Here is a 12,676-nt window from a genome sequence, read left to right on the forward strand (position 1 = left end):
TCTAGAGGAAGTGGTTGTGGGTTTGGAAGGTGCTGTCTGAGGATCTTTGGTGAATTTCTGCAGTGCATCTTGTAGATAGTACACACCGCTGCTACTGAGCATCGGTGGTGGAGGGAGTGAATGCTTGTGGATGTTTTTCCAATCAAGTGGGCTGTTTTGTTCTGGATGGTGTCAAATCCAGAACGTTTGCTGAGGCTTTTCTGGTTAAGGTAATGAAAATGTTTCCTCAGTTGCACAGCTTTCAGGACTTGCCCACATTCTGACCGTGTTACTGACCACAGTGACCTGGTATGATTCATGCAGGCTTCTGATGGCCTCACTGCACCCTCAAAATAACCAGTTTCCATTGGCATTACCATCATCCGTCACCATTGGTGCAATATTGGGATTACAATCCAGCTGGGAAAATCCAGCTCTCTGGGAAGTTTGCTAACAGTATCTGAAATATTTGTGAATATGATTGTATAACTATCTCTTCATAATACTCCGCTGGTTGCTTTGAGTGATCAAAAATGAATAGTTTCTCTGACCAGCTCAGATTGAAGCAGACTGGGATTGTTACAGTTAGCTTTGAAAATGATTCCACACCAGATAGATTGAATCCAGCTTGTTTTGAAATAGTGACACCAATCATAACATTTTATCGCACAAAAGGAGGATATTTAGCTTATCATGACTATCATTTCAATCTGAAAAAGCTAACCACTTAGTTCTGTACCTGTACCTCATTTCCATGAGCTTTTCAATCTTCTCAATTATTTTTCATTGATTTTGAATATTGTTTGTGTCTTGGCATTTTATGCTTTAACATGTCCTCTGTATTAAAAAAAATCCTAACCCCTCTCTTCAATTTTTTGATAGATTTATTTTTTGTTTGCTGATTTGAAATAATTTTTTTGCTTCTTTGCTTTTTGAAAAGTTTTCTGAACTTGTCTGTCAGGAATTTAGTACTTTAGTTTTTCTTAAAAAATACTCTTTGTTAACCTTAGTTTGAATGTCATCTGCATCTTAAAATCTGGGCTGGCTTTGCATTATATAGGAGCACAGATTCAGCTCCAAGATCATTATTGAGCAGGCTGTTAATGTCCCTGAAGCAGTGCTTCAAATACTTCAGATAATTAGCCAGGGTCTTGCCATGTATAGGAATACGATTAGCATCTTCCAGGAGCAACAGACATACAAGGGCTGAATACAAACTGGAAACATTTATTTGGTACAAACTCAGGTCTGCCTGTTAATACAGGACTTCACGAATGTCTTCTCCCATCAGGTCTAAGTTCCTCTAATGTGACCTAGCATTAACATGACATAGTTCCTTGATGCACATGCTCAGTATTGCTACCATTAACCCTATACAATGTCCTGTATGCCCAACCTTACAATTCCAAAGTTAATATAACTTCCTGCATAATTCTGTTGTATGAAGCCCCAAGCCAAATCTGACGGAGAAGAGCTATTTTCAGGTCCAGACCTCATTTAATTAAAACTGAGAAACTTCCTATCCCGAAATGTGATCCCAATCCACCTCAAGGTAAATACTGAAGTCCAACTTGTAGCAGACACCGTGCGTACGTATGTTCTTTCTGTCTCTGAGGATTGTGCCTTCTCTTTTAATATATGTAGCTTCCAGAGTCCGCAAGTGTGCCACAATGTGAATTCAACCGACATTCCTAAATTGGTTGTGAACATAATTTTTCATACACTCAGGATTATTGAACAAAATGCTGTCCAATTGCTGATCTCATCTAATGTTGACTGTAACGGATCTTGTGCTCTGTAACACTTCAATTAGAGAAAACAGTCAGACATCTACCCTGAAAAAATAATTCAAATGACATTCTCAGCCCTGCCATTTTCAGTAAACTAGAATACCATTTTACAAAAGTATAGTCAGTTTTTTCATGTTTGTAATGCAGAATGTTATGGCGAAGAAATTTAATTTCATAACTCTTTTTTTTGTGCTACCAGTAGATTTATATCAATTCACTGAGGCAGGCTGCACAGCGAGGTGGTACCTGCAATGTCCACATAAATCCTCCAGTTATATCATTGTTGAATGCCACACAGACTGTGGAACTTGGTGTGTGTGAGCTATGTCCCACTAGGGTCATTGATGTGAGTCTGTGCAATATAGCTAGATCTCCTGAATACCTTTTATTTTGCTTCATGCTTTGCATATTTCTCTTGACATGTTTGCCTTTTCTTCAATGAATTGCTTTTTGTCTTGATCAGGTCAACAATTTTGAATTATCTCAGGAAATTGTGCAACTGGTGGAGTCGATTGAAAGTACAAAGCTTTCAGCCTTGTATCCTGTGGTTCTGACTGTGGTATGTATATACAAGATCACATATTGTTTTCTGTGTAAAAATTGGCCTGATTTATTTACCTGTAATCTGTTACATTCACTCCTCAGGAAATTTAAAACAATACAGTCATAGGTCAGGGATGTTAAAATTTCATGTTTATAACATTTTGAACATGAAATTTGGATCAATGGATTTAACTGAAGCCTTCTTGAGAGAGTGCATTATGTTGCCAACTATTTCAGGGTAGCCAATGTGATATACTACTTTTGAGAAGCATGTTAATTCAGGCAGCCTCTGATTTCATTGGAAGTAACTGAACTTCTCTTGTTCTGATGTCTCCCAGCTTCGATAGGTGATGTAAATTCTCCGTTTCCAAATGTGCATCACGTGGTCCATTCAATTAATTCACTTGTGACACACTCTAGAAAAAAAGCTTTCAGCTCGAAGCTGGGTGCTGCACAAATTAAGTAAAGGGTCAGGCACTCGGGTTCTAGGGCAGGTGACTTTGAGGACCTTTCACTGTTGCAAAGTGTCTGGAAGTAAAATGAAATACTTTTAGAAGGTGTCGTGGCGAGTTACAGGATTTGGCGGGAAGTGTTGCTGCATTCCTCACAGGAAGAAGATTTAATACAGGCTTATGCAGTCTGCAATTGTAAGGCGTTTGCATCTGTAGCATGACAGAGAGATGGAGCAGAGTTTGTAGAAAGGAGAACCTTGAGCAATACCCTCTGCCACATGATTATTGCGAGACTCTTCCATGCTCCTTGACTGGTGCAGGAGACTGTCTGGCAGGTCAAGCAACACACCAAGGATTTTGGTTATGCATAACCTGAAGGGAGCTACATTTGATGTCTGAATGCTTGTACACGTAAATCAAATGCGTTGTGATCACTTTCAAATGTTTGACCACTCGAATATGATGATCTGCACCAGCTCAGCATTCCACAAACTACACCAGCGTGTATTTGACAACAAGGACCTCTGCAACTCAAGCAAAGTCTAATTGTACAGATTATTTATCATGACCACAGACCTGACCTGTGAATCAGCAACACACAAGTGTATTAGAGAAATTCACCCAGCAATTACTATAATGCATTCAGTGGATTCAGTGGGGGGACTGATGAACAGACACAATTGCCCTTGAAGTCACCACTCCAAATGTTCAGGTGCTGCTCCTGTCCAACCTAACCATGATATACACTACATCTGGTTGGCTGAAAAGCATCTCCACTGCAAGGTCTTGTTCTTTATTTTCTCAATGGTCAGTGTTTTAGAGAAGGTCAAAGAAAATAATATAAGGACATTCTGAAACTCCCTTTTAAGCGGGAAATATTGACATTAATGACTGGGAGGAGCTTGCTAGAAATTTTCAAAATGACGACATCTTATCCATCAACTTCATCATGCTTGGAGTCTAAACAACTTAATGATGAGGAAGAAAACGAAAGAAAAGGAAGACATCGTGCACTGTGGATTCTACCAATTCAACTGGATGTCCTTCCCATGTGCACAAAGACCTGCAGGTCAAGAATCTGCCTGTTCAGTCACATGAAGGTTCATGGTAGAAACCAACAGTGGGTGGATAAAAACCGAACGGACTGCAGAAGTAAGTCAGAAACAAAAATAGAAATTGATGGAAAAGCTCAGTGGGTCTGGCAACATCTGTGGAGAGAAATCAGAGTTAACGTTTCAGATCAAGTGACCCCCTCAGAACAATGAGTGGATGCCATTCTCAAATTGAGGGACATCCGTTAATAACAATGCACTAACACAACATCATCATAAGCTTTGTGATGTTACATTGCACTGTGACTGAAATAACTACTTGTGAATTCACATAATCTGCTAGTTCAGGCTTGAGGAGTAATAAATTATTATTTGCACTTTGTTTCATGTGAACCTTATAGGTTGTCGCTGGGATTTAGGCTGATTTTCTGATAGGTTTGAATGCATGAAATCTTAGTCTTTACTGAAAGCTGTTCTGAGGGCATTTATTTGATCCCCTGCTCTGTAAGAGGAAAAACATCACGTTAAATTCTAATAATATGTCATTAAGTTCCAAATTAATAACGTGATTGAATGGAAAGAGCACTACAAGTGTGTTCCTACTATAAGAAAAGTGAAGAATTTTATTGAGGATTTACAGGTACTGAGCATATTGACTGAGTCATTGAGCTGGATTCATCAAAAACTGTATCTAAGAGCATCACTCACATTTGTTTGTTAGCATCCCTACTTATGTATTTTAATTCACAATCTTGTAGAAGCCATTTCATACATGAAGAGTCATGCTCTTATAAAATTTAACCTGCAATCCACCATATTTAGAAACACCAAAAATTGTAAAATACATTGCTGATTTAAAACAAAAACTGGATTAAAAGTCGGTAACATGAAGTTTAAATTTGCTCCGATAACATAGAATGTTGATGATGAGATTTCACATTATGTACCACACTAAAGGCTTGCTAAGGAAACGATGGCTCATCGAATAATAAAATGGCTTACAAACAGAAAACAGCAAGTCGTAGTAAATAGCTACTTTCCACATGGCAGACAGTAGAGTTTCCTAAGGGTCAATATATATTGTGCTGTCAACCCTTAGTATCTGTACACCGATATCTACATGTGTAAAGTATATTTTTATATGATGTGTGTGATTATTGTGTTATCCCCTTTTAGAAGGTTGCCTTTTATTAGCTTTAATTTTTTTCTTAGAGATTTCCTAAAATAAAATTCTTAGCTTCGCTACCAGCAGAATTATTATTTCATTGTGTCTGATTTCCCATCCATTATTCTTTCCTGCACTTAACTTAGTTACATTTTATTTCAGACTTACTTTTTTTTCTTTTATGATGCAATACCAATCCTTTAGAAGTTGTTTCAACATGTAGGCATACTTCCCATAAAAGCTTGTTTCAACCTTTGTTAGTTTAATAACTGACTATTATTGTTTGACTGAGGCATGACCCTCTACATGTCTTTCTTCCTTACAATCATCATGGAACCTCAAAGACACTAATGTAAATTCTTCTCAATAAGTAGAAAATTGGAATAAATTCTTTAAGGCACCTTTGGGTGTTTAATCTAACTGTTGTCATTCAGTAGGAGTGAAATGTGTTCTGTATTATTGCTTCGGTGTTAAATATGCACTAGTGCCTATGTACACTGTCCCAAATCTCTTTATTTACAAATCTCTGATTACCTGCTGGAACAAATTTGGTGGAGCCAGCAGCAGTACCTACTCTTCTCAGTTCTTGAACTTCAATAGCTGCTTTAAATGTTGACATAGTGGCACAGGATGTGAAGGTTGTCAGGTCAATAATACTGCTCAGTCATTAGAATGAAAGAAATGGTAAAATAAATAGTCTGGAAACTGTTGGATTGCAGCAAATGTGTTAACAGACAAGTAGTGTATATATATGGTTTTCAGAAAGATATAAAAGTTGACATTTACTCCTACTAGGGCCGTGAATGGGGAAAAGAAATTCCAACATAATTATTTGTTTAGCAAATATTTCCAGAGTGAATTTATCTGTGACTTTCTGAAATCTGTGTTTTTTTTTAAAAGCTGGAAGTACAAAAGATACTTCCAGTTGCAGAGTTTAATGCATAAAAGTGAATGCAAATTAATCAATTAAGAAATGGAGCTAAGCACCTACAAATGGACGAGGTTCCCTTGGTCAGCGAGAAATTTGAGAGCAATTTACATCACTTGGGGAAGGGATGGCCAGTGTCATTATCGCTGGGCTGTTAATCCAGAGACATAGGTGATGTTTTGGGAACTCGGGTTCAAATCCCACGATGGCAGATGGTGGAATTTCAACTCAATAAAAATCTGGAATTAATGGTTCTACGGATGACTATGAATTCATTGTTGATTGTCACGAAAAGCCCATCTCTTTCACTAATGTCCTTTAGGGAAGGAAACTGTCATCCTTGCCTGGTCTGGCCTACATGTGACTCCAGACCCACAGGAATGTGGTTGACTCTTAACTGCCCTTGGGCAATTAAGGATGGGAAATAAATGCTGGGCCAGCCAGAGAGGCCCTCATCCCATGAATGAATAAAAACAAATTAATGATAACTGGGAATACAGGTAAAAGTCATGCGATAGAGCAATGAAGATGAAAATTTGATGGAATGAATAGGTAAATAGTTGAAGTTTTCACCTCCACATATTACAGCAGATGGAGAAAATTTATTTTTGAAAAACACATTTGTTAGCTGTATTTTCATTCTCGTTAGACCATCTAGTCATTCCGAGCTGAAGCAGTGGACAAGCAAGTAGCTTCAAGGGATATATTCCTCTAATGTTCAGGCTTTTTTCACCAAATTATTTTCAGGAAAAATATCTGCCATGAAATCCCAATCTGATGCCACAGTGTCAGGAACTCAATATCTACCACCTTGGAAGCAAAATCTATTTATTGCCACTCTTTTGAAAAGTGTAGTCATACTCTCATATCTGTCTTCACCTAGCTGTTCACCTCTCCACCTCGTCTTCAGCATAAATAACTTTTTTTCCAACTGCTGTCAGTACTGAAGAAGGATCACTGGACTCAAAACTAACTCTGCTTTCTCTCCACAGACGCTGACAGATCTACTGAGTTTCACCAGCAATTTCTGCTTTTATTTCAGATTTTCAGCATCCTCAGTTCTTTGTTTGATTACATTGATGCTGTAGTATGTTGTGTGAGATATTTTTCATTTAGGCAGGTTGATAAAGATAAACTATTTCTCCCGATTGAGGATTCTACAGCTAGGATGTATAGTCTGAGAATTAGGGCCAGATCGTTTAGGAAAGAGGTTAGGAAGTGTTTTACATACAAAGGTTGGTAGATGTTTGGAACTCTCATCCACAGATGGCAGTGGATTCTGAGTTAGTTGTTCATTTTAACTCTGAGTTGAAAAAGTTTTGTTTAAGAAAGAGTATTAAGGGAAATAGATTAAAGGCAGATATATGGTGTTAAGTCATGATCAGCCATGATCTCATTAAGGACTGGGACAGGCTTAAGAGGCTGTATGCTCTACTGCTGTTCCTATGGTTCTATAACGTCTGAAATTCTGCACTTAACTGCGCATATGTTAACAGTTTTACAGGCTTATTGACAATGAATGACAGATTTTGTTGTCAATATAGCTACAAAGTCTGGGCCATTAGTTTCAGTATTAGAGGTGATAACCATGTTCTGAATTTACCTCCAGTAGTAATAATTCAGTAGTTTTGGCCTTTATTCCTTTTTATTGACATAGGACAAAAGTATTTGCAAATATAATTTTTAGATTATTTTTTGCGATAGGTGCATCTGAACAACTTGGAAATGTCATCTCCCTGTGTTCAAATGGAAGATTTCATCAACGTCAAAGAACTGGCAAAGGAAGCAAAGAGAAAAAATATCTTAATTTATAGGCTGCTGTTGAACTATACCCAGGTAGGGATCTTTTCTTTTTGCTCTGGTATTGTGTTATAAAGAAGACAGCAACCTATCAAACTAAACACAATCAATATGATAGCATTGTTATTTTGTTTCTTTCAATGGGCTGTAAATTTAAACAGCCTGTCTTTAGAATATTACATGGAAGAAAGTATTGGAAATGTTTTATTGTTAAATTATGTTGCCTTTGCATCAAGATACTGCATGATTTTTTGCTAACCAATTATTACCTTTAGATCATTGCCAGTGACAACTTTGCAGTGAATAAGTGTCAGATTTAAATCCTCCTTTTTAGTATCAGTCATTTGGCAATGTGAGCTGTTCGCTACAGTTCTCAATTTTGCATTTTCCTTTTCTGGTTGTATGTGATAGGCTAGAGTTTCATTGTTCTAATTGGGACCAAATGGAGGTGGGACTGAAAATAAAAATGGGTCTAAGCAGTATTCTAGAAGTTCCACCTCTGTTCCTATCTTTGGCAATTTTCACTTAGGATTCTGGGGAGAGAAAGGGCCTAGAAGTGGAACATCCCATTAAAGATAGTTGACAGTGTTCTTAGGCATGTTGAAAGGCAATCATCCATAAATCTTTCAATTTTCAGGCAGGTTGACAGACCTTAGGAGCTATTGGATTTTACACGAGCTGCATCAAGCATAAAGCACGTGTTGAAGGCAGCAAGAGTTTTAAAAAATGGTTTTGCCTTCTTAACAGTTCGTCAAGAAATGCTGTGGCATGAGTTTTTATTTGTTCATTAAGGTGTATCATGACAGTGTTATGTTTGGAAGATATACCACACCATGAATAGGCGTACAATGTGTGTACAGTTTTGGTCTTCTTATCTAAGAAGGGATGTTCTGGGCACAAAAGGTGTACAATGGATGTTCACCAGGTGGTCCCTGCGACGGTGAGTTAGCCTTAGGAGGAGAGATTGAGGAAATTGGGTCCGTATTCCTGAGAATGAGGGGTGACTTTTTTGAAACTTGCAAAGTTCTTACAGGCTATGACATAGTGACTAAGAGGCATCATCTCAGTATAACAACACTGAGTTGAAAAGAAATTTCTTCTCTCAGAGGGTGGGGAATCTTTGGAATTCACTACCCCTAAGGCATGTGAAAGCTCAGTCATTGGGCATATTCAAGACAGAAATTGATTGAATTCTGGAAAGTTAATGACATTATGGGTTTTGGAGATGATGCAGGAAAGTATCATTGAGATAGATGATTAGCCATGATTTGACTGAATGGTGTAGCAGATAGGGGCGGCACGGTGGCTCAGTGGTTAGCACTGCTGCCTCATAGCACCAGGTACCCGGGTTCGATTCCAGCCTCAGGCGACTGTCTGTGTGGAGTTTGCACATTCTCTCCGTGTCTGTGTGGGTTTCCTCCAGGTGCTCCAGTTTCCTCCCACAGTTCAAAGATGTGTAGGTTAGGGTGGATTGGCTATGTCCATAAATTGCCCGTTGTGTCCAGGGATGTTTGTGTTAGACATGGGAAATGCAGGGATAGGGGAATGTGTCTGGGTGGGATGCTCTTTGGAGGGGCGGTGTGGACTTGTTGGGCCGAATGGCCTGTTTCCACACTGTAGGGATTCTATGATCTATGATTCAATAGGCTGAATGGCCTACTTCTTTGCCTATGTTCCTACATAACAAGCTATTAAATAATGTGTTTGCCAGATTACTACTTCTGCTGATTGTAAATATAAAAAGCCTTTCAATGAATTTTGAAAAAAGTTAATCTAATACAAAAGTCTTCAATATATTGACAGGAAAACACAAGGTAGATAAACTATTTTCACTGGTTGGGGATTCTACAACTAGGCCACAAAACCAGATCATTAGGGTTAGACCATGCAGGAGAAGTGTTAAGAAGTACTTCTATTTGCATCAATTGTTATTTTTAAATCTGAGGTTAAGCAAAGCTTTTTGTTAAGCAAAGTTATTAAGGGATATGGGCCAAAGGCAGGTATATGGCTTAGGCTGTAGATCAGACATGATGTCAATGACTGGCAGAACAGGCTAAAGGGGCTCAGTGGTCTGCTCCTGTGCCTGTGTTCATTTATTGAGGTAGAGTTAATTCCACACTGTTGAATAGGTATCCTATCCCGATAACAATGTATAAATGTTTAATCTTTTTCATTGCTTTTATGTTTTCATCACAGATGTCTGCTGTTTTAGAAATTTTGAGGTCAGTTTGTTTAATTGGGAAGTTTAATAAGCTCTTGGCTACAAACATCTGCACCAACTGTCCGTTCATTTTACAGTGCTTACCCCCTTTGCACTGCTGGTTTGAAGCGTCTGTTAGTTTAGGCAATTTTATGGGCTACTCTGTAGCTTCCAGCTGTTATAAAAAACCTGGCAAGGCATTTTCTTAAAGTGATAATGAAAGAGAAGGAAGTGTAGAATTAGAGGATACTTAATTAAATTTCTGTAGATTAAGGCCATCCGAATACTTTGCAGTTGGTTCCATTGGAGGACTGGACTGTTTTCTTATTGCAAGCTGAAGTGGGCCTTTTAACCTGTTTATTCAAGCATCATCTTACTGCCTTCCCTGTGGGTAGTTGAATCTCCAGACCAATTAAGGCAGGGCTGCAATGGCAGTATCAGTTCCACATTCTCGCTTTACACTTCTGAGAAGAAAATCATGACCCCCTGAGTTATCAATGCAGGAATATTGGGTAGTATTCTATGTTTGACTAAAGCTATGATTTCTGCTTGTTATTTACTGTATGATATGAATGTTATTCTATTATGTTATTATGTTATGACGATTCAGACAAGCAATATTTAATTATCCACTCCATGCCATAATAAGATAAGTTCTGTCCCCCAGTGGACAGTAGAAACTAGCAAATGATTGAAAGCCCCCAATTTGCCTTAATTGTTGTGCAGAATTCTAAATACACGACCTCTCAACTGCCCACTTCAGTTTTCTTTCGTCACTTCCTCCATGCTGCTCTTTCCCTGCCAGCAAGGTCAGATGGTGCTGCAGTTATAAAGAATTCCATTCCTTCCCTAGTGAAAATAATACAGGTAGATTTCGGCTCAAACTTAAATACATCAGTTTATTAAATCAATAAAATCACAGTACAAGCCCTTTGTGGTTTGGCTGAGACTTACAATCATCCATGTGCTCATTATTACAAGTGTTGATTTTCAACCTGGATCTGGAGATGACCAGCCCCCATCCTCCTTCACCTGACTAGTACCCATGCTTCAATGTTGTCCTTTCTTATATTGTCACAGTCATGCTAGAAAAACTCATCCATCAGCTGATTGCCTTTGATATCTATGCACAGCATAGGCCTTCGTGAGCTGTCAAAAAATTGCTTTCAGTAACTATACTATCTGTGGATCTCTCTGGTAAGAATGCAAATGTTAAAGGCAGCATATAACATTCTCCTTTGATGATGTCAACGGTCTCTACGAGAGTTGATTGTAGTCAAAGTAACTTGCCGATGCCAGCGAGCAGAGCACATGTTAAGTGTAAGTCTAGATGGTTATGGTACTGGCTGACATTACATTTCAGACATACTGCACTTCAGTAACTATAATGGAGGTCTATTTAAATAGACAACAAGCTTTTTTTGATGAAGGGTCTAGGCCCGAAACGTCAGCCTCTCTGCTGCTATGATGCTGCTTGGCCTGCTGTGTTCATCCAGCCCTGCACCTTGTTGTCTCGGATTCTCCAGCATCTGCAGTTCCTACTATCTCTGATTTAAATAGACAAGCTTGGTTTCGGTTTTTCAAATCATCATCTCCACTAACATCATTTAAGATGAGTTTGTGCCCCTTTCAGGAGTTCATGGACAGTACATTACATCAAGGAGCAGTTTTACCTGATTCTCATCTGTGCTGGAATGGGTGACTGGAGCTGATGACTGGCACATTGGGAGTCTTCAGATGATGGATCACTTCATTGCTGTTTAACCTAACTGTCAGAGCAGCGCATCAAAGTTGGGTGAAAGAATAAAAGTGCTGTCATCATGACTTGCACTGTTTTCCTGTTACCAATCGCTGGATAATTGGTAACATCCAACTGACCATGTTTAAAATGTGTATTGCAAGTATATTAGGTTGAATTGCTCTCCATGTCAATATGTTTCTGCTGTGAATTTTCATAGATTGCAAGGGCAAGTGTGCACATTTCTCAAAAATTCTTCAAGCTCTACGCTAACTGGATAGTTGGTGGCACAGCTCATTGATATAACAGAAGGTTACCTTGCAAAGTTGGACATTTCTAAGCTTTGCATAGATTATTAGGAAAAGTGGTCAAAGTTAGTAAGCATGGGAAAATCTTAAGCTGGAAAGGGAAGAGAGAATTGACATTTTATAAAATTGGTGTATCTATGTTGAAGTTGGCTAAAAAGAAATTACCAGTGTTTGAAAATTGATCAACTGTCAAAGAGAGGCTATGTTATAAATTATCATGCTACTCAGCCATCAGAGCTATAAATGATTTATTTCAACTCATATTAGTGCTGATTGAGCTACCTTTTCTTAGGTCTAATTTGATTTGATTTGTTCCATGCATGTCTCTCAGATTGTGTCTTGTTTGGACCTGAGTGTTCCTGTCTTTTCTTCCTGTTCAGAACTCTTGGCATCTGTCTTGATCAAAGCCAAGTTTACATTTATAAAAGTTGGACCAAGTTTAAGATCATAAATGTTTGTTCTTGCCTTCCTACCAGTAGGAAGTCTTAATGTCTCAACCACATATATGTGGCTTATTTCCAAGTCCTACTGTCTGCCTTAAGTTATTTATCTTTGCCTTACCTCTGTTTTATAAAATGAAGCAAATGTAAGAATCTGACTCAGAGATAGTAGGAACTGCAGATGCTGGAGAATCCGAGACAACAAGGTGCAGGGCTGGATGAACACAGCAGGCCAAGCAGCATCATAGGAGCAGAGAGGCTGACGTTTCGGGCCTCGACCT

At 38.5% G+C, this 12,676-nt stretch overlaps 1 protein-coding gene across 1 annotated transcript in view; it reads left to right on the plus strand.

Moving 5' to 3' along the window:
* Nucleotides 1-12,676, plus strand: part of crppa (CDP-L-ribitol pyrophosphorylase A) — a 249,241-nt gene that overhangs the window by 113,899 nt on the left and 122,666 nt on the right. The window contains exons 8-9 of the mRNA XM_048612336.1: nucleotides 2,233-2,328; nucleotides 7,614-7,745. Of these exons, the coding sequence (XP_048468293.1) occupies nucleotides 2,233-2,328; nucleotides 7,614-7,745 (228 nt within the window). The remainder of the gene's footprint in view (nucleotides 1-2,232; nucleotides 2,329-7,613; nucleotides 7,746-12,676) is intronic.

This window comes from Rhincodon typus, chromosome 2 (assembly GCF_021869965.1).
Source record: "Rhincodon typus isolate 14 chromosome 2, sRhiTyp1.1, whole genome shotgun sequence".
Lineage (NCBI taxonomy): Eukaryota > Metazoa > Chordata > Chondrichthyes > Orectolobiformes > Rhincodontidae > Rhincodon > Rhincodon typus.